Below are 16,248 nucleotides of genomic sequence, written 5' to 3' on the forward strand. Positions count from 1 at the left end.
TTCCGACTGCGGGAGGGTTTGCTGCAGCTCCAGATGACCCTTGTGTGCTTGCACACTCAAGCTGTCCCCTCTGTAACACCGCAATCATTGAGTGGGCAGCGTCCCATTCGCCGGCTCTTTTGGCGGTTGAGGGTGTCGAATGGCTTAGTGTCTGGCGTGAGTCCGCTTGAGCGAATTGGCCACGACCCCAGTTTCACGTGTTGGCAGTTTGGTCAGGTTTGTGTCTAGGGGTAGCGGATGCGTCTGTTGGGGGGTATTTAGCGAATTTGGGGGAGGGGGGTTATTTAGCGAATTTGGGGGAGGGGGGTTGTCTGCAACCATCGGCCATACTGGGCCACGGTAACGCCTCAAAACACGGGCTCGCAGATCGGCGCTGGGTGACGCGCATTCCCTAATCAGGGGCCTCCTCCTGCCCCGGCGCATCAGCGCCAACTGGCTCACAGACCGGCTTCTAGAAAGCAGGATAGCTCTCGCGGGGAAACCATCAGAACCCGCCGCACCAGCGTCCTCACCCGTAGAGCAGCGACCTAGGAAGGCCGAGATGGCACTCTTTCGGGGAAGTTCGGCACAAGTATGTTCAGTGCCTACACAGGTAACGGAGCCGAACCGTTCCTGATGGGTTTCGATCTTGCGACCTTGATGTGACTCCGGCACCCAACTCCGGCATCGTGGCGCAAGACCACCCGCGTACAAAGCCCACGGGCGGGCGATTTAGCGAATAGAGGTTACATGTGGGATGACAGCCACGGGCAAGCCAGGGCTCCAAAAACGCACGAGACACGTACGCACACTCGAGGAGGGAACCTCGAATGACCCCCATGCTCCTCGCCTCACTAAAGGAGGGGAGGAACCCCGAGCAAGGCTCACCGCAAACGCTAGCGCTGCTCACCTAAGCCGCGGGTCGGCGTCAGACTGACTGCCACTTTGCAAAGTGCAACTCCTACCCCAAAACACCAGCACCAACAGGGCAGGGCCCTCACACTGTTGGGTGCAGCCCGAAGCTGCATCCTGTAGACGGCCTAGGGCCGTGCAAGTTCGCTGAACCACGAGGATCAGCCGGTCCGACCCACCAGACAGCACAAGCCACAGCGCCCGCAACCTAGCGCAGGCGGTGCAGGCACGCCCACCGCCCAACCAAGTCCACACAGCCTCGCAACACCCTAGCACAGCAGACAGCGCCAGCCAGCCTTCGCTTAGTCGGCCTGCGCCAGCCAGCCTTCGCTGGACTGCCTTCGCCAGACTGCATTCGCCAAGCAGGTCTCTCCACTGTGTAGATGCGCCCACAGCTCCAGCCGCCGCCGCCCGGAAGACGCCGGTCCTGGCTCCCGCCGCAGCGTGCCCCTGTTCACGCGCGGCGAGCCCGGCGCCACGTCAGGCCGCGGCAGCAGCCCACAGCAAGAATCGCCAGCAGCTCCAATCGGCCCTCCGTTACCGAAAGAGCCGCTCAGCGACACGCCACTGCGAGCCCGGCAGCAGCGAGCGCCCCGCCAGAAGCATCGCGAAGCCATGAGGACGAGGTCGACCGGCGAGCAGGCGCGCCACCCACGCTAGGTCGCGAAGGCTCCACGGTGTGAAGTCATGATGTTCGGCAAAGAGTGCCAGAGCGGGGGCCGCTCGGCAGGACGGCGACGATGATGTCGCCGACTGAGTGGCGCGCCGCAGCCAGAGCAGCACTGACGCACTACAGCTGACCTAAGCAACGCCAGGGACGCCATGGAGGCGCCACAGGGGATGGGCGCGGCCACAAAGGCCGGCCAGGAACTACTACCGACAAGGAGGGTCAGGGCGCCGAGGCGCCCTAACGCAACCAAGCGGAGTAGAACGAGCTTTTAGCTGATAGAGGTTACATGTGGGACGACAGCCGTGGACTAGCCAGGGCCCCAAAAACGTACGAGACACGCACGCTCACCCGAGGAGAGACCCCCGAATGACCCCCATGCTCCTCGCCTCCGGAGAGGGGAGGAACCCCAGGCCCGGCTCACCGCAAACGCTAGCGCTGCTCACCTAAGCCGTGGGTCGGCGTCATAAGACTACCTCTTGCGAGTCCCTAAGCTGACAAGCTAGGGTGAGGCCGGTGGCGAGTCCGCTGTTGGCCCTACCAAGATAACCCCTCCAACATCATCTGACGCTAGGAATGGGTGCTGGTTCGGGACAAGGTCCCAGCGGCGCGGAGGCCGACGCAGACTCACAAACGCAGCTAGCCTGGACCAGAAGTCCGCAATCACCTCCACACCGATCCTTCGCACAACAGCAACCTCCGCAGTCCGGTCTGCAGCATCACGGCAAGCGTAAAGGCGCTGTCGGCCGTATTCCAGGGCCGCCACAGCAGCCAAGCACACGATGTCCCACACCGCCTGCGATAGCCCTGGTGGCGCCTGTACTAACCACAACTGGTTCCGTGTGATGTCCACATTCGCATGCTCCCGCATCACATCACGCAGAGCCTCCGCCACCACACAGTCCCAGAAGTGATGAACCCTAGCGCCAGCAGTCATCTGAGTCCCACACGGGCATTTCTCCACGCGTCCATCTGCGGCCCACGCCGCAAGCATCCCAAAGCCCGTGAACCCATTGACTGCCAGACGCCAGAGCGGTTCCTTGTGTCGCGGCTCCCACACCAACGCCCACAGCCGCGCCAGGGCCGCCCGCAGCGCATGAATCGCTTCCGCTGGCGGCGCGGCGCCGCTGTAGGCCTCCTGGATGAAGGCCAAGTGACGCACGCGGAGCGCGTCGTACGCAGGCGCAAGTTGAAGCTGGGTTGCCTGCTTCACCGTAAGGGTCAGCAAGGGCACGTCAGCCGCGCCATGCCGCCACCCCAGGCTCTGCGCAAGCAGCAGCCATACCTGGGGGGCAGGAGGCGCGGAGGCCGCGCCGCCAGGCGCATGCAGTGTGGCCGACGCCGCCACCCTCCACGCCGCCGGTACACGGGCCAGCAGCGCGGAGAACTGGGCAGCAGCATCCGGGCCGGACTGCAGCTCCGGCGGCACGCGCGCCATATCCGTAATGCGCAGGATGGGGCGCAGGACGGACCGCTTGTACTGTATAGTGCAGCGACGTGCGAGGCGCGGCCCGAGCGCACCAGCCGGCTTGGAAGCCACCAGCTGGCGCACCGCGGCCAGCGCCTCCCAGCACCGCACTGCCGTGCCGAGCGTGAGCAGACCCGGCAGCGCCATGAGAGCTGGGAAGTCACGTTCCAAGCCACCCGCCTGAAGCCCCGCCGCACACGGCAAGACTGGATTGCCCCAGAGCGGAAGTGCAAAGCACCAGGGCCCGGGCACCAGCACAGCCGGGCGTAGGATTGTGACCGGAGGCAGGTAGCTGAGGGCACCCAGGAGGCGCACGAGGGCCGGGCAGGTTGCCGCCACCGGCTGGCCGAAGATTGCACAGCCATCGGCAGCGGGTCCGACACCGCCGGCCGCCCGCTGCATCGTCAGGACGCAGAGGGGGTGGGCGGCCGTGTGTAGCTGCTGCACCAGGGCGGTGGCGGCGGCTGTCCACGGCGGTACGTAGGTGCCAGCCGCAGAGCCGTGCATGTGCTGCAGCCAGCGCACAGCCAACACAGCGTGTCGGGCGCGCACGTGTTCCACCACCGGCAGCAGTCCAAAGCCGCCATCGCGTGGCGGCAGGGCGACGCAGTCGGAGGGGAGGCCGGGAGGTCGGGCCCGGCCAGCACCTTGCGGCGTGGCAACGATGATGCGGCGGTCCACAAACCGCACAAGCGTTTTGAGGAAGTCTGCCAAAGCCGTCTGCGGCGGCAGACCCGCAAACTCCAGATGGTAGAGCACACGGCTGACGGCGTAGGAGGAGGCACAGAAGCCACGGCCAAAGGCAGTTAGGGGGAGGCCGCAGAGCGTCCCCAGGGTGCCAATGGCAGGGGAGAGGGAAGGAGCCCCCTGGGCTGCAGCCGTGCCAAGTGGGAGGTCGTAGAAGACCACACCCAGCGTGCGCGAGTGCGAGACTACGCGCAAGCCATGCGCCATAGCAACTGTGTTGGGCGGGGCAGGCGCGGCTACGGCACCGCCAGCACCCGCGGCAGAGCCGCCGGCCGTCACGCCACCAGTGACCACAACACCGGCAGCTGCCCAAACCGCGCCCGCCCGAGAAGGCACCGCACCACCGGCCGCCAAGATGCCCCCACCAGAGTGGCTGGTGCCGGGGCCGCCGACAGCCACCGCGCCACCAGCCGCCGCGCCGCCGGCAGCCATGCCGCCGGCAGCTGCCACACTGGTCGCCGCCACGCCGTGAGCTGCCATGTTGCCAGCCGCTGCGCCGCCAGCCGCCAAGCCAGCAGCGACAGCGCGGGTGGGAGCAGGAGTGGCGCGGCGCCGTGCACCGATGGGCAGAAGCTCCACTTTGTCGAGGTTAAGGCGCTGCCCAGAGGCGGCGCGGAAGGTCTCCATAGCTGCCAGGAAACCAGGCACGTTGGCCATCCGACGCAAGAACGGCGCAGCGTCGTCCGCAAAGGCAGTAGCTACGAGGCGGATATCCGCCCAGGAGACACCAAAGCCCGCGCGGTCGAGGTAGGCGAAGAGGGCCTGGGCCGGCGCCAAGTACAGAGGAGGCGCCAGCGGGCACCCCTGCCGTACGCCCGCAATGATGAGGACGAAGGCCGACAGGTAGCCGTTAGCCAGGGCGGCAGAGCGCGTGCCCGTAAGCAGCAGCTTGACCCAGGCCAGGAAGCCACTGCCAACGCCCATGACTGCCAAGCACCGGTACAGGAAGTTGCGGTCCAGGGTGTCGTAGGCTTTGTAGAAGTCCAGGAAGGCCACAACGCCGCGGTCAGCGTCAGCGGTGCTGCCCGCAGCGCCCCCGCCCCCGCCCCCGCCACCGCCGCCAGGGCCACCGCCTTCGGCCACCCGCATGAGCTCCGGCAGAAGCTGCAGCAGTAGGACGTTGTCGGCGATGCGGCGCCCGGGCAGGAAGGCTGTCTGGGCGGGGTGGATGACGTTGCTGAAGACGGGGATGAGCCGCCTGGCGAGGACGCGGGCCAGCGTGCGGTAGTCCGTGCCGAGCAGCGTAATGGGCCGATACGACGAAGGCTGCAGGGGGTCCCCGGGCTTGCTGAAGCATGTAATGACGCCATCAAGGAAGCCGCGTGGGGGAGCACCAGCAGCGAGGGAGGCCGTGAACACACGCGCAAGCACGCGTGCCGTGGGGCCCCCCAGTTCCCGGTACAACTCAGCCGGGATGCCGTCACGGCCCGGGGCGCTGCCAGCCGGCGCCGCCGCCAGGGCAGCCTCCACCTCAGCTGAACTCACTGTGTCGGCGCCAAGCCGCACAGCGTCCTCGTCAGTGCAGCGCCGCCCAAATGCTGCAAGGGCCGCAAGTACGCGGTCACAGGCGTCCGGGTCCGTAGCCACCGCAGCACTGATGCGCCGCCAGTAGTCGACAATATGTGTGGGGATTTCGGGAAGGGAGTCACACACACTGCCGTCCGGGCGCCGGATTGCCGCAATGCGCGCGGCGCCGCCAGGGGGCCGCACAAGCCGCGTGATCGCAGGCGAAGCCGTCTCGCGGGTGCGCAGCCACTGGAGGCGGGCGGCACGAGCGTGCCGAGCGACCGCGCGCTGCGCCGCTGCGGCAGCCGCGGAGCGCGCGGCGACGGCCGCAGCAGCAGCCTGAGCAGCATCGGGGCCTCCAGCCTCTACCACCGCTAGGGCGGCCGCCTCAGCAGCACGGGCCGCCGCCTCCTCCGCTGTCTCGTCAAGGATGCGGCCACGGGCGATGCGGTTAAGGCGGCCAACCGTGCGCACCAGGTCGCGCTTGTAGGCCACAAACCACCGCAGCAACGGCGCCGGCGCCTCGGGGGCGGCGGCACAGGCGCCGCGGTTCCAGTCGAGCAGCAAGCGGCGCAGGTCGGGGAACGCGAGGACGCATGCAGCACTGCGCACGATGACCACTTCATACAATTAAAGTACAGCTTGAACTACGCCTAGGGGCTTACAGGTGTGTGTACAGTGTCAGCCTAGAATAATCCCTGCCTACCTCCACGGCCGCCACGGCCACCTCACTCAACGGGACCCCTTGCGCAAGTGCGCTGGCCATGAGGGCCGTCGGCATGCAGGCGTGCGCGACTCCGGGCACGCCAATCGTGTGTGCGTGCTCCAGCACCGACAGCAGCGTCAGTAAGCGTCCGCTGAGACCCGCAGCTCGTTGCAGCGCGGCGCTCAGCTTAGCGCCAGCGGCCGAGCTGGCTTTCATCTCCTGCAACAAGACAGCGGCATCGTTGCTGACGGTTCATCTCTTTGCGGTTTTTCCGGTACGCCTTGCGACCACGACATATCAACCCTCTGCATGTGGCATTGCATCCGCTGTCTTCGCGCTAATCCTTCGCGCTATTCCTGAGCTCACCTGCTCCGACGCCGGCTTCAGGATGATGCTCCCGGCTCCCTCAGTCCGCAGCGCCTTCGCAGACTCTAGCACTCGGCCGCGCTCACGGGCGTCGAAACGAGACGCAGCGTTTGCCGCGACCACAGCGACCCTCGCAGAAGCAGACGCGGCCGCTTGCTGCCGAGCTGCTGCCTCTTCCGCCCGCTTTGCTTGCCGCTGCTTCTCTTCGACATCTTTTTTCGCCCTATCTAAAATAGAAAAGAAGTCATCCATTCTTACGCGAAGTCACTAGACCGACAGTACTCGAACCCTGCTCGTAGTGCTCGTGGTGCTTGAATCTCAGATAGTGTTCAGCTTTAGTGTGCGTATCAGTATGTATGTGTGCCCCGCTGGACTGCAACTCGGCTGCCAAGTTCGGCCGCTTCAATCGAAGCTTCGCGTACCCTACCATGCCCCGACGCCAACCGCGCCACACGCGCGCATTTGCGCGCCCGTCTTCTGCAATACTTTTTCATAGCCCGCCTGGTCCCCTGACGCAGGAATCCAGCCGCTGGCCCTGCCCAATAACCGCAACTAGGCCGCTACCTATGCGGCTAGTCCCCCCTCACACCTCACACCCTCTAAACATCTACACCGCCCTCACACACCCGTGCTAGATACCTACACCTCCCTGCTGGTTTCCGCCCACCTGAGCCGCCGCAAGCCCAGCTATCTACATATGCCATGGAAAGTGTGACGCACCCGGTGCGTTTGCGCTACAGCGCGATTCAGCTCGAACCAACTAGCATGATCGATTACTCGCAGCTTCCTGTATACGTGATCTTCTTTCCAGGCCGCGAGAGCGAGTGCAGCGTATGAACGAAGCCGGCAACTGCGCTTTCTTGGCTTCCTCGAGAATGCGCGCAGCTATAACTTACAGTGCGATGTATTAGCGACACAGTCTGGCCTGCCAGAGCGCGCACTTGCAAGAATTTCAGAGCGCGCTCGTTCCGATCGGCTGGGATGAAAGCTTACACGATATGTGCGAGCAGCTGCATCCGTTGATATAATCGGTGAGCAAAGTCATGCACAGTTGCGATGTGCTGTGAACTTTTAGCACGCTCGGCGACCCAGCTCGGCGAACCTGCTCTACGCTCCTCGCTGGCGGGGGGAGGGTTTCCTGCACCGCCCCCCCTTCTGCGCGCTGCACGACACGCCTGCGGGGGGAGGGAACCTCCCCCTGCACCCCCCTCCCCCAGCTTCCTAAGTGACGTGCCTCAGCGGCGGGCTAAGCGAATCGTATGGGAGGGGGGTGCAGGGGGGAGGGTGTCCCTCCCCCCGCTTGAGGGGGGGCGCAGGGGGGCCCCCCCCCCGCTAATTTGCATATCAATCAGGAGAGCCCCCCCCCCTGACATCGACTACAACAAACGTCGATGCAGGCCACGATCGGTCGGCACTGATAGCTGGGCGCAGGGGCTAAGTTTCTACACCTCACCTTGTCAAAGGCTAACTGCTTTAGTATGCGCCTAGGATTCGGCTGAGAGACTGGGTTCAAGCTGCTCTCGCCCCTTTATCCTCACGACCGCCCGTACGACATGCACCGAAAAACTATGCACAGCGCTTTGCCTGACAGCCACTCCATGCATGCGCATTACCAACCTCCAAAGACCTCCAGAGCCCTCAGAGGCCTTCAGAGGCCTGTGCAAATCCCTTCAGAGGCCTGTGCAGATCCCTCCAGAGGCCGAGCGGCTCTGAAACAGCCTGTGTCAAGAATGCCAGACCACCCTAAAAGCAGCAGGAAGCCTCTTTCTAGCTCTGGCTGCCTGCGAAGCAGCTGCACGAGGACCTGAGCCCCGACGCTTATTGCGCGCTGCGCAAGGCTGCGCAAGGCGATGAGTTGAACGAGCGCGGAGCAGCTTAACCCCAACGTTCACTGTCACAATAATTACGATAATGTTTGCGGCTAATTATACGCTAGCAAGGTTGGAGGGGGCCCGCAAGAATGGCCACTTCTCGTTTCACTCCAGTTTTGGGCGAATTCCGCATGAGGTTCACGCGAGCCGCCCCTGCGCCCCGCCCGCGCCTGCCCCCCAGCGCCTGTCATGCACTCCAGCGAGTCCCATCCGTGCTCGGGCCCAACTGTCAAGCGTCTGAAACCGTGTGCGCCCAGAGGCAGCTTATGGAAACCGGGTCATGGAAACCGCGTCTCTCTGCGTTTACACGCAGCTCACACATGCAGCTTCCCAAACGGCGCGCGCACGACTATGCACTCCCAGTCTCCCACTCGCGCGGCGCGCCAACCGCCAGCCTCCTCCGTGCTCCACCGTGCTCAGCCGCAGCTTCCCACACGCGTGCGCGCTCAACTGCCAGCTCCCACTCGCGCGCCTGTCGACACGCGCCAACTGCCTGTGGGCGTCACTGCATCAGGTAGCTCCGAGCCGGGCAACCGCACAACTACCTGCTCACACTCGCGCAGCTGCCGACTGCCACGCTAACTCGTGTACGGCTGAGGGGGGTTGGGGTGCCGTACACGAGTCAGTTGGGGGTTAGTCGGAGCTGTCCCAGAACCTACATTATACTATTTTTTGTGGCACGTGCATGCCGTGCATAAGACGCTGCTCCGCCGTTGGAATTTGTCGGCATTCCGCATCATGCGAATTCCGTCCAGCGCTAGCTCGTCGCCAGACACGTTCCACCCCGCCCTCCTCACGCCGCCACCAGGGACTCCAGCTTGGCCACCTTGCGCTTCTCCACCGCCTGTGTCTCGGGGCACTGCATGGTGACCCAGCTGGTGGGCACCATGGCGGTGCCTGCGCCACAGCAGCCAGGCAGCACACCATCCAGACCAGCAAGACGTATGTGCAGCAACATGCATTCACCGCACGGTGGTGGTATCGGCAAGGATGACACGTTACACACATGCCGAGAGCGCGTGTAGCAGGAACGCGGCCAAGCCGAACCACGTGCAAGCATTGATACTGTGTGCAACACGCCACGGCGTGCGCAGTTTTGCTGATGTGATCACATCCTCTTACCTGCGGTTGCGCTTCTTGCGTAGACAACGCCCAACTCGTTCTTGGCTGTGCTCAGGTAGTAGGAGCGCGCGTCCCCCAGACTCACGACCTACACGCACGCACCGGCCGTTTAGCCATGCAGAACCACGTGCGCAGCCGCCAACTACATGGTAAGCTGTCATTCGCCATGAACACATTGTCCTACTGCCAGTGAGTTTGTAATCATGTAAGCTCGGCGCTGAGAATGAGAGTCTCACCTCCGCTCGCACAATGTCGCCCGGCCGGAAGCAGTCGTAAATCACCACCCGGTCAATCTCAGTGGACCGCACGTCCTGCTGCCTGCACTCATGCCCAATTCGCAACGGTGGTGTAAGCGTGGCTGGCAGCAACCCCATGCCTTCAATCAAAGTTGCGCTCCCCTACACAAGGCCCGGGCGCGTGCTACTGGTCCACCCGTACCTATAGCGCCCTGCCGTCCTTACCTAATGACACCTTTGAATTCAGTGCCGAGCGCTTGTCGCCCCACACACATTATGAGTGCATGCGCCGCCGTCTGGGCCACACGGCTAATCTTCACCGTCACGATGTCGCCCGGCTTAGGCACCAGCGGGCGTGTGTCCCCTGACGCCACGTGGATAGTGGGCTTCTGCAGGTGGGTTGGAAGGAGCAGTAAGGGGTTGGGGTGGGGTGGAGTATGACGTTAGGGACACCCAGGGCCTGCTGTGGCGCCGCCCATACAGACGCAGCGCTAACACGGCATCCTGGAGCGGGCCATCCTGGAACGGGCCATCCGCATGTGCCCGACAATGGAGTCATCTTCAATAGTCATGTGGGCTGCATACGATGCACGTACTCTCAGGCCTCCACCCGAGCCTCGCCGCCCAAACCCTTGATCTCCATACACTAAGCGCACCTCGCCAGGGTCAGCCGATGGCTCAAGGCGTTGGAAGCCCACAACTGAGGCAATAACGAATCCATCCCTCACGAACACTCCTTCTCCAGCAGCGTATGTATCCTGCACACAGCAGGCACGCGTCAAGCGCCGTGAGCACGGGCCATCAGGTTGCTCGAGGCGGCACGCACCGTGGTACCCAGCCGGTCGCCCACGCAAACCCCGCACTCCTCCGTGGCCGCGCTCATACCACCCGCTGCTCCGTTAACAGCTTGTTTGCCAAACTCCTCCTCCTCCTAGCAGATTCAGCAAGCGGGAGTGTGTGAATGCCGAGGCTGTCGGCGCCTCCTCTGATGCTATTGCTCACTTATCAGATGCAAAGTATGTCTAGAAGCCGTTGTAAGATGTATGTACAAGCTCGCAAGGGAGTCAGTTCAAGAGGACTTGCTGCCCGAGTTGCCGAAGCGCGCAGAACGCAGTAAGGTGTCTAATTTTGTATTCTAGCAACGTAATTTATGCAATGTTAGGTAATCTCTGTGTCGCTGTGCAGTTAGTGCCACTTGCGTTCCATTACCGAATCACTTCATTTCGACCGCGCCTTCAGCCTGCGAAGGCTGCTTCTGGAGTATTTGTATCCTAGGTTTGACAGTGCTGCACATGAAATGCTCTACTTATTACATAGGCTGGACCTACACACCTCGCGGAACCCTTCTTTGTTCTTCTCGGCTTTTCGGGCAGCCGCGCTGCCGGTGCGTACGCGTGCCACAATTCCTGCCTAGAAATACAGGATCCTCTGAGAATGCGCCGACGGCATTGAGGACAGAGGCGGTAGAGGTTTGCATGCCAAGCGTTGGCCCTATTGTGGTGCTCGGAGCTTCAGGTGCTGGCAAGGTGGGCAGGTGGGTCGTCGCCACAAACGCGTGCTGGTGTGCTGTGGAAAAGGAGACAAGCGGCACCCAGCGGCACGTCCACTGAAAGGCACGCAGAATGCACGTCCTGACTTGCCCCGACGTCGGACCGCTGGCTGACGGAGTACCCGGGATGCAGCTGCCTCCCCTGACATCACTAACCAGACCTGTGCTCCGGGTCGACGGAGGAGGAGTGCCTGCTTGCCCTGCACGCGCTAGGGCCGCACGCCCACAACGGTGTGTTCTGTCTGCGTCCACACCTGCAGGCGGTCGCCGGTCGAGGATTGCACCAGTCGCCTTGAGCAGTGGCGGCGCTGCCTCACATGAAGCTCCGGAAGAAGAATGCACTGCCCCTTCTAGACCTTGAGTCCAGCAGCTCTGGCAGCGAGTATGAGGAGGGCGAGGACGAGGACGGCTCCTCCTGCCCATACAGCTCCCATGCCGAGTCCAGCGAGTGGGAGACTGACGAGGAGGGAGCGGCGGCTGAGCAGGCTCACACAGTCGGACTAATTCCTGTACGCAAGTCGGGGAATGAGGCCGGCGCTGGCGCAGTGTATGACACGGATGCCGCCGCCGGGCCGCGCGCCGTGGACCCAGTCCCGCCGGTCCTGCGGCCCAACCCTGCGGCCATGTCAGCTGTCCAGTATCAGCCCTGCCGCGTCCGTAGCGCAAGCACCGGCGCCGGCGATCGCACTGGTGCCGGCCCGCATAATGTTTTCCAGGTGAGGAGTGCTGGGTGTATGGACGTCCACGTTTGCGTATCCATAGGTGGCGACGGCAAAGAGGCTGCACTCGCAAACAGAGCACTCAGCCACATTTCACCCTTACAATGCCGTGTAGGGCTACTCTGGCACAGCAGCGATGCCGGTTGAGTGCTCTGGGCGCGTGGAGCAGGAGCAGGAGCTCATCGAGCCCGAGGCGGAGGCCGAAAGCGAGGAGGAGGACGGGTGCGAGCGCCGCCCAGTGGCTCCTGGCTTCAACCCGTTCTCGTTGCTTACCAGCAGCGACGAGGAAGAGGAAGAGGATGAGCCGGGCGACGGCGAGTGGGGTGACGACGCGGAGTCAGGGGCGGAGGATGAGGAGTGGCAGGCGGAGGAGGACGAGGAGGCAGGGGAGAGGGGGGCCGCCGGGGGGGACGCGCAGGAGGGCGAGCAGGAGGGCGAGGCGGCCGGCGAGGAATGCGGGGCGGGCTGCCTGGAGGCAGCCGCAGCAGGAGCTGAGCACGTTGCGGCCGGCAGTGCTGGCGGCGAGGCATGGGGTGGCGGCGAGGCGGCCACCACCCGCACTGCTGCTGCTGCTGCAGGCACCGCCGTCCCCGCAGCGGCTGTAGAGGCTGGGCCATCGACTGCTGCAACTGCACCAGCTGAAGGGGCTGGAGACGCTGTGTTGGCGGCGTCACACTCTGTTGCCGCGCTCCTCGGCGCCGCCGCAGCGCCAGTTGCGAGTGCTGGCAGTGTGGGGCTGTGCGCTCCGGAGGTGGAGCGCCGGTGTGCTGGCGAGATGCAGGCGAGCAGTGGGGATGCAGTCGGTGCAGCCGCACGGGGTGGCGAGAGCGCAAGTGCTCCGGCCGCGGCTGGGCCCGTGGATGCCGCGGCAACGGAGACGCTTGGAGCCAGCGCAGCTGGCGACCGGCTTGCGCGGCTGCTGCAGAGCGATCAAGTCAGGGCACACACGGCGATAGAAGCGGTCACGGGGGCTGAGGTAAAGGCGGCGGCAGCGGCGTCGGAGGAAGGGGCAAGCGAGAGTGACGTGGATGCCGCGGAGTGCTGGGTGTGTTACGGCCGCGGGCGCCCGGCGGGCTGCGGCTTCGGCGGCGACGCTGCCGGGGCCGGTGCTCACAGTGACGGCGCGGCTGCCGGCGGCGATGAGCTGGTGGCGCCATGCGGTGTGTGCTGTGGCGGCGTGCGCTACATCCACCGGCACTGCTTCATGCGGTGGCTGGACAGCAGCTGGGCCGTCACCTGCCCCAACTGCAGGTCCCTGTACGACAGGTGGGATGCCAGGGGCTTCTGAGGTCGCAAGTGGATTGCGACAATGAGATACAGGTCAAAGTCAGGCGTTGTGAAGTGCTACGGCCTACCTTCTTGTTCACGGGCGAGTGCGTGACACCGGCATCAAGATCCTCCTGCTTGCGCTTTCCCGCACCCAGGTCCGTGCTGGACACGTTCACGGACAGCGGCTCGCTGCGAGCGCTGTGGGCCGCCGCCTGCCCGCCCAGCCACGACCCGCGCCGCCCCTTTCCCTACAACTCCATGGCGCACTTCTGTGTGGGCGGCACCGTGGAGGTGGCCATGGCGGTGGGCGGATTCACGGCAGTGCGTGAGTGCGGCGCGGAGGGGGCCGGTGGGGCTGGCGGGGCCACGTGTGTATGGATACACGAGTTGCCGCTCGGAGGTCTGCGCGGGGTTGTAGGGCACGATCGTGTCCGTAGGGCTGCTCTGTACCGCTTCTGCCGGTCGCGGCACCCTCGCCCAACCCCACCCGGCCATCCGCCATGCCTTCCACCCTCATTCACTGTACCTACCTTTCCCTTCGCTACGTCCACTCTCCCTCGCCCCTCTTTCTGCGCACAGAGCTGCTGCGGCGCGTCAAGGCCATGACTGACGAGTGGCGGCTGGCGGGCGCGGACGGCGGGCTGGGTCTGGTGCGGTCTGACGGCAGCCGGCTGGTGCTGCCGTCCTTTGAGGTGACCGGCCTGGTGCTGGAGCTGGGCGGCGGCGAGGAGGACGAGTGGGGGCTGTACGGTGGCAACCTGGAGGGGCAGGACGAAGAGGCCCAGGCGAATGCGGAGGACGAGGACGAGATGTGGGATCCAGTGAGTGCGTGAGAGTAGCAGGCACCAAGAGGCATCAGCCCTGTACTGGCAGAGAGCTTGGAACGGGTCAGGAAGGGCTCAGTTGTCCGGACAGTTGCAACAGTTATGACCTTTGGCCCGTGTGCGGGGTGCTGCAGGTACCGCCACGCCGGGGCCGCGGAGGTGGCCCGGTGGGCGCCTATGCGGGTGGCGACGACGCCTCGGGCGCAGACCGCCGCCGCCCCCAGTCGCCGCCTCCTGGGGCTACTCGGCCCTACGGCGGCAACGGCAACAGCACCAGTGCCAGTAGTAGTAACGGCTTTCCTTCCAACTGGTATGCACCACCGCGGAGCGCCCCGTATGCCCATGCCGCCGCGGCGGAGCTGCAGTGGCTGCAGGACATAGACCTCCTTGCGGCGGCTCTGCAGCAGCAAGGGCAGCAGGAGGAGCAGGGTTGGCGGCTGGCGGCGCAGGCAGCAGGCGGCACAGTGGGGCTACACGGCGACCTTCGCGTGCCCTGGCTTTCGGTATGTGGGGGCTGGCCTGGGCTGGGGCAGCGGCTGCGCCGACTCGGGTCATCGGGTGTAAATGTTTACGCAAGTACGGTATAATGCATGAGCGTACGCCGCAAGCCTGGCTGTAGCCTTGGGAGCTCGATAAATCTGAAATACTGACACGGCAAGCGCCAACTCAATTAATACACGTTTGCCATGGTCGTGCACTGGCACGCAGATGCTGATGCCGGGAGAGCCGGCGGTGTCGGCTGTGGCGGCTGACTGGCAACGCGCGGACTTGCATGTGATACCCATGCCGGACCCTGTCAGGGTGGACGGCGAGTTTGCACGCAGTGTAGCGGAGCGCGTGGCACAGCGGGCTGAGCAGCGGCGTCGGCGTGAGGAGGCGATGCGGCAGCAGCGGGTGCTGACACAGCGGCATGCCGGGCAGCAGACGCGCCAGCATGCAACTTCGGGGGCCCAGCGCTTTGCTGGCGGTGGCAGGCGGCGACAGTAATTTATGGCCGCAGCAGGTGCAAGTCGTCGATCTCGCGCTGGTCGTGGCCATAGTCTTTACGGGCAAGGCTTTGCTGATGGACTTGGTGCATAGGGTTGTGTGAGTGGACTTGGCGCAAACTTATCAGTAGCCCTGCCACAAACGAATGTTCCGCCTTCTCCTGATGCTCAAAGCTGATGGGCTTTGGCCGGCCGCCGGCGCTGTCCCAGGAGCACCGCCAGCAGCAGCAGCAGCAGGGGGTCGGGTGATGATGTGGGGCGCGGTGTATGGAGGTGGCATCCTGTATGTTTAGCTGAGCGCTTCATGGCGTTGAGCCAATCTAGTCGTCGAACGGGTTCGATTTTGTGGCGTCAGAGCGGCCTCACCCCGGTTAGCGCACGTGCTTGAGCGCTGTGCCGCAGTCGGGTGCACAGTGTCGTAGGTCGCATGAATGTATGGTGCAGGAGGCATGTGATGTGGATGTGGGATGCAAGAGGCCTAAGGGCGCTCTGACGGCTGTTGGCTCCACGCATTGCCTTGCGAAATTTTGTTGGCGTCAGGAGTGTATGTGGGGGTGCGGGGGCGTTCGGCGCCCCTGTGGAGCCCAAAGCCGGTCGGTCAGTGACCCAGCCAGGTTGTACAATACGGTAGAAAAGATGCAACAAGATGGAAGCAGATAGACCGCATTGGACAGTGTCGGACTTGCATCAGTGGGTATGTGACGGGTTGTTTTAGCTGCTGCAGGGTTCGCAGTACTAGGCTGCGGATACTTGCTGAGCAGACAGTGTACGTCGAGCGAGTTTGAAGGGCCAGACCACGGGAGGTACTAGGCAGCAAGGAAGAAGCTAATGCTCTGGACCGCACGTACGGTAATGCCAACCGCCTTCCTTATTCTGTATACACGTCACGGTAGAATTGCACTCTTGCATGTGAGGAAGATGCAAATCCTGACGGCCGGCAGGTGTATGCAGGTGCATGCGACTAGAACCAGGTACAATGCGGTAGAATGCAAGGGCATGATGGGAAGAGTGATAGCGACCGGGTGAATGTGAACGTGATACCTTCATGCACCAACCTCCTGCTGTAATCCTGTTCCGCGAGATTCCGCGGAAGTTGGGCAGGCTCATGCGGGCGCCTCGCTAGCTCTTAAGCCCCGGCGCGTCATTATATTGGCCTCTTTCATACTATAGACTCATACAGCACCACCGTCAGAGTGGTCAGAGTTACAGGGTGCAGGGTCGGGGTCCGTAGTACAGGGTGCAGGGTCGGGTCAGAGCTACAGCGTCGGGGCCGGGGGAGTCAGGGGCCAGGGGTCAGGGGAGGTTCAGCGGTGCAGGCTCG

At 64.0% G+C, this 16,248-nt stretch overlaps 3 protein-coding genes across 4 annotated transcripts; 1 reads left to right on the forward strand and 2 right to left on the reverse strand.

Moving 5' to 3' along the window:
* Positions 1-713: 713 nt before the first annotated feature.
* Positions 714-7,369, reverse strand: CHLRE_07g312701v5 (uncharacterized protein). Its single transcript, XM_043063821.1, has 4 exons — positions 6,352-7,369; positions 6,017-6,204; positions 2,190-5,883; positions 714-1,692 (listed from the first exon to the last, which is right to left on the reverse strand). The coding sequence occupies exons 1-4, from the start codon at positions 6,601-6,603 to the stop codon at positions 1,429-1,431; spliced, it is 4,398 nt and encodes a 1,465-aa protein (XP_042922389.1). The 5' UTR covers positions 6,604-7,369; the 3' UTR covers positions 714-1,428.
* An 874-nt stretch (positions 7,370-8,243) lies between these two features.
* On the reverse strand, positions 8,244-10,732 carry CHLRE_07g312750v5 (uncharacterized protein). Its single transcript, XM_001700903.2, has 6 exons — positions 10,407-10,732; positions 10,237-10,338; positions 9,806-9,969; positions 9,581-9,662; positions 9,345-9,432; positions 8,244-9,119 (listed from the first exon to the last, which is right to left on the reverse strand). Exons 1-6 carry the CDS (start codon positions 10,461-10,463, stop codon positions 9,016-9,018), a joined length of 597 nt encoding a protein of 198 aa, XP_001700955.1. The 5' UTR covers positions 10,464-10,732; the 3' UTR covers positions 8,244-9,015.
* Positions 10,733-10,885: 153 nt separating this feature from the next.
* CHLRE_07g312800v5 (uncharacterized protein) lies at positions 10,886-16,025 on the forward strand. Of its 2 annotated transcripts, none has more exons than XM_043063822.1 (7): positions 10,886-11,114; positions 11,390-11,845; positions 11,964-13,114; positions 13,273-13,442; positions 13,697-13,938; positions 14,076-14,444; positions 14,650-16,025. In XM_043063822.1, the coding sequence occupies exons 2-7, from the start codon at positions 11,447-11,449 to the stop codon at positions 14,926-14,928; spliced, it is 2,610 nt and encodes an 869-aa protein (XP_042922391.1). In that variant the 5' UTR covers positions 10,886-11,114; positions 11,390-11,446; the 3' UTR covers positions 14,929-16,025. The 2 variants fall into 2 exon arrangements, with proteins under 2 accessions (XP_042922391.1, XP_042922390.1); XM_043063823.1 differs by having other exon boundaries at positions 10,886-11,106.
* The last annotated feature ends 223 nt before the right edge of the window (positions 16,026-16,248 follow it).

This window comes from Chlamydomonas reinhardtii, chromosome 7, assembly GCF_000002595.2.
Source record: "Chlamydomonas reinhardtii strain CC-503 cw92 mt+ chromosome 7, whole genome shotgun sequence".
In the NCBI taxonomy this organism is placed as follows: Eukaryota; Viridiplantae; Chlorophyta; class Chlorophyceae; order Chlamydomonadales; family Chlamydomonadaceae; genus Chlamydomonas; species Chlamydomonas reinhardtii.

Excerpts from the sequence above, each read along its gene's own strand:
- CHLRE_07g312701v5 (XM_043063821.1), bottom strand. The coding sequence starts at position 6,603 with ATGGATGACTTCTTTTCTATTTTAGATAGGGCGAAAAAAGATGTCGAA. Across the intron at positions 5,884-6,016 it reads GCACTTGCGCAAGGGGTCCC|TGCTGCATGCGTCCTCGCGT; the intron begins GTTGAGTGAGGT and ends CATCGTGCGCAG. Across the intron at positions 1,693-2,189 it reads GGTCCAGGCTAGCTGCGTTT|GTCAGCTGTAGTGCGTCAGT; the intron begins GTGAGTCTGCGT and ends GGCGTTGCTTAG.
- CHLRE_07g312750v5 (XM_001700903.2), bottom strand. The coding sequence starts at position 10,463 with ATGAGCGCGGCCACGGAGGAGTGCGGGGTTTGCGTGGGCGACCGGCTG. Across the intron at positions 9,663-9,805 it reads GAATTCAAAGGTGTCATTAG|GCAGCAGGACGTGCGGTCCA; the intron begins GTAAGGACGGCA and ends GCATGAGTGCAG. Across the intron at positions 9,120-9,344 it reads CGCAAGAAGCGCAACCGCAG|GCACCGCCATGGTGCCCACC; the intron begins GTAAGAGGATGT and ends GCTGTGGCGCAG.
- CHLRE_07g312800v5 (XM_043063822.1), top strand. The coding sequence starts at position 11,447 with ATGAAGCTCCGGAAGAAGAATGCACTGCCCCTTCTAGACCTTGAGTCC. Across the intron at positions 13,443-13,696 it reads GGGCGGATTCACGGCAGTGC|AGCTGCTGCGGCGCGTCAAG; the intron begins GTGAGTGCGGCG and ends TTCTGCGCACAG. Across the intron at positions 14,445-14,649 it reads TTCGCGTGCCCTGGCTTTCG|ATGCTGATGCCGGGAGAGCC; the intron begins GTATGTGGGGGC and ends ACTGGCACGCAG.